This window comes from Anarrhichthys ocellatus, unplaced genomic scaffold, assembly GCF_004355925.1.
Source record: "Anarrhichthys ocellatus isolate YVR2014 unplaced genomic scaffold, GSC_Weel_1.0 scaffold8567, whole genome shotgun sequence".
Lineage (NCBI taxonomy): Eukaryota > Metazoa > Chordata > Actinopteri > Perciformes > Anarhichadidae > Anarrhichthys > Anarrhichthys ocellatus.
In genome coordinates, this window is record NW_022288541.1 from 1 (window position 1) to 1,695 (window position 1,695).

Sequence of the window (1,695 nt, forward strand, 5' to 3'; positions counted from 1 at the left end):
CGTTGTCTCTGTCTTTAGCTCACCTTGAACTCGTTGTCTCTGTCTTTGGGTCCTTTGTGGAACGGCCGGTCGTATCTGAAGCGCCGGACGTTGTTGACCCGGTAGAAGCTCTTGATGCGATCGGGGACTCGGTCCATCTGGAGGACGCCGACGCTGTCGGGCACCGGAGTCACCGCGTAGATCTGGAGGTCTGAGCCCAGCGGGTCAAAGAAACATCTGGACGGAGACTCAGACTGCTTTGATCTGACCGGAGGTCACCGTGCACACTTCTATATAACTTCATATCTCTAGAGTAATCCTCATGACGTCTCTAGCTGAAGGATACACTGAGCGTCACACTGCAGGATGGCCTCGTCGGGCTGATTGGGGTGCTGCATCGCAATGGCTTGTGGGAATTCTCCCAGCATCCTTTGCTGGAAGGCCTCCAGCCTTTCGTAGTCGTGGCCGCGACAGACAAACTCTTTGTTCTGGAGACAAACCAGAGTAAAAGAGTTTTAAAAGCAGAAACACAACATTTAGACTTTTTAGACTCAACCAGAGAGCCCTCAGGATGGAAAAGTATGTTTTCTTTAAACAATCGCTAAACCTACACCGTTCATCACAGCCAGAAGCTGCAACAGCTGTCATTACAGTCAGATTTCCATCTTTCAGACGGTCCTCGAACACATCATGTGTGATCAACGCTTCTGTCAGAAAAAGCAGCCAAACCGAAGCTCATTATAAAAATAAAGAGTTCACTTTAACCAGATTGTGTAAAAACATTAAAGTGTGAAACTATGACGTCACGATTGATTCATCTGAGACCAACAGTCATGTGACCACAAGGAGGAGACACTCTGACTGAACACAGAGAGAAAAACGCCCCAAAACTGCTTTTGGTTCAGAGGGTTATTGAGGCGTTTGTCTGTTTTTATTCATGACATTTTCAGACGTTCTACTTCTGGAGGTCTTTGATCAGAAGCTTCTAAGAGATGAAGGTTTATCTCACTCTGAGGAAGAACGGGAACTTCCTGCCGTAGAATCCGACTCTGAAGAACTCCGGCTCCAGACGCTGCTGCTCCATGATGTTGTCGTAATACGCTGCCTCCATTTTCTACACACACACACACACACACACACACACACACACACACACACACTCACACACACAGAATGAGGAGGAGGAGGAAGAGCGTGACTTTAGATTTGTTTCACAGTGAAATACAGAAGTCAGAGACACATCAAGACGTATGTTTCGTCATCAATGAGTTCGATCACATCAGGAAACGTGTTTCAGGGTTCAGACGTGTTGACAGAAGAGACATGAAGGAGAACATGAACGAGAACATGAAGGAGAACATGAAGAGAACATGAAGGAGAACATGAGGGACAAGATGAAGGAGAACATGAAGGAGAACACGAAGGAGAACATGAACGAGACCATGAAGGAGAACATGAAGAAGAACATGAACGAGAACATGAAGGAGAACATGAAGGAGAACATGAAGAAGAACATGAACGAGAACATGAACGAGAACATGAAGGAGAACATGAACGAGAACATGAAGGAGAACATGAAGGAGACCATGAAGAAGAACATGAACGAGAACATGAAGGAGAACATGAAGGAGAACATGAAGAAGAACATGAACGAGAACATGAACGAGAACATGAAGGAGAACATGAACGAGAACATGAAGGAGAACATGAAGGAGA

At 45.9% G+C, this 1,695-nt stretch overlaps 1 protein-coding gene across 1 annotated transcript; it reads right to left on the reverse strand.

Moving 5' to 3' along the window:
* Positions 1-10: 10 nt before the first annotated feature.
* LOC116380733 (dedicator of cytokinesis protein 3-like) lies at positions 11-1,461 on the reverse strand. Its single transcript, XM_031842609.1, has 3 exons — positions 989-1,461; positions 326-467; positions 11-190 (listed from the first exon to the last, which is right to left on the reverse strand). The coding sequence occupies exons 1-3, from the start codon at positions 1,088-1,090 to the stop codon at positions 15-17; spliced, it is 420 nt and encodes a 139-aa protein (XP_031698469.1). The 5' UTR covers positions 1,091-1,461; the 3' UTR covers positions 11-14.
* Positions 1,462-1,695: the final 234 nt, after the last annotated feature.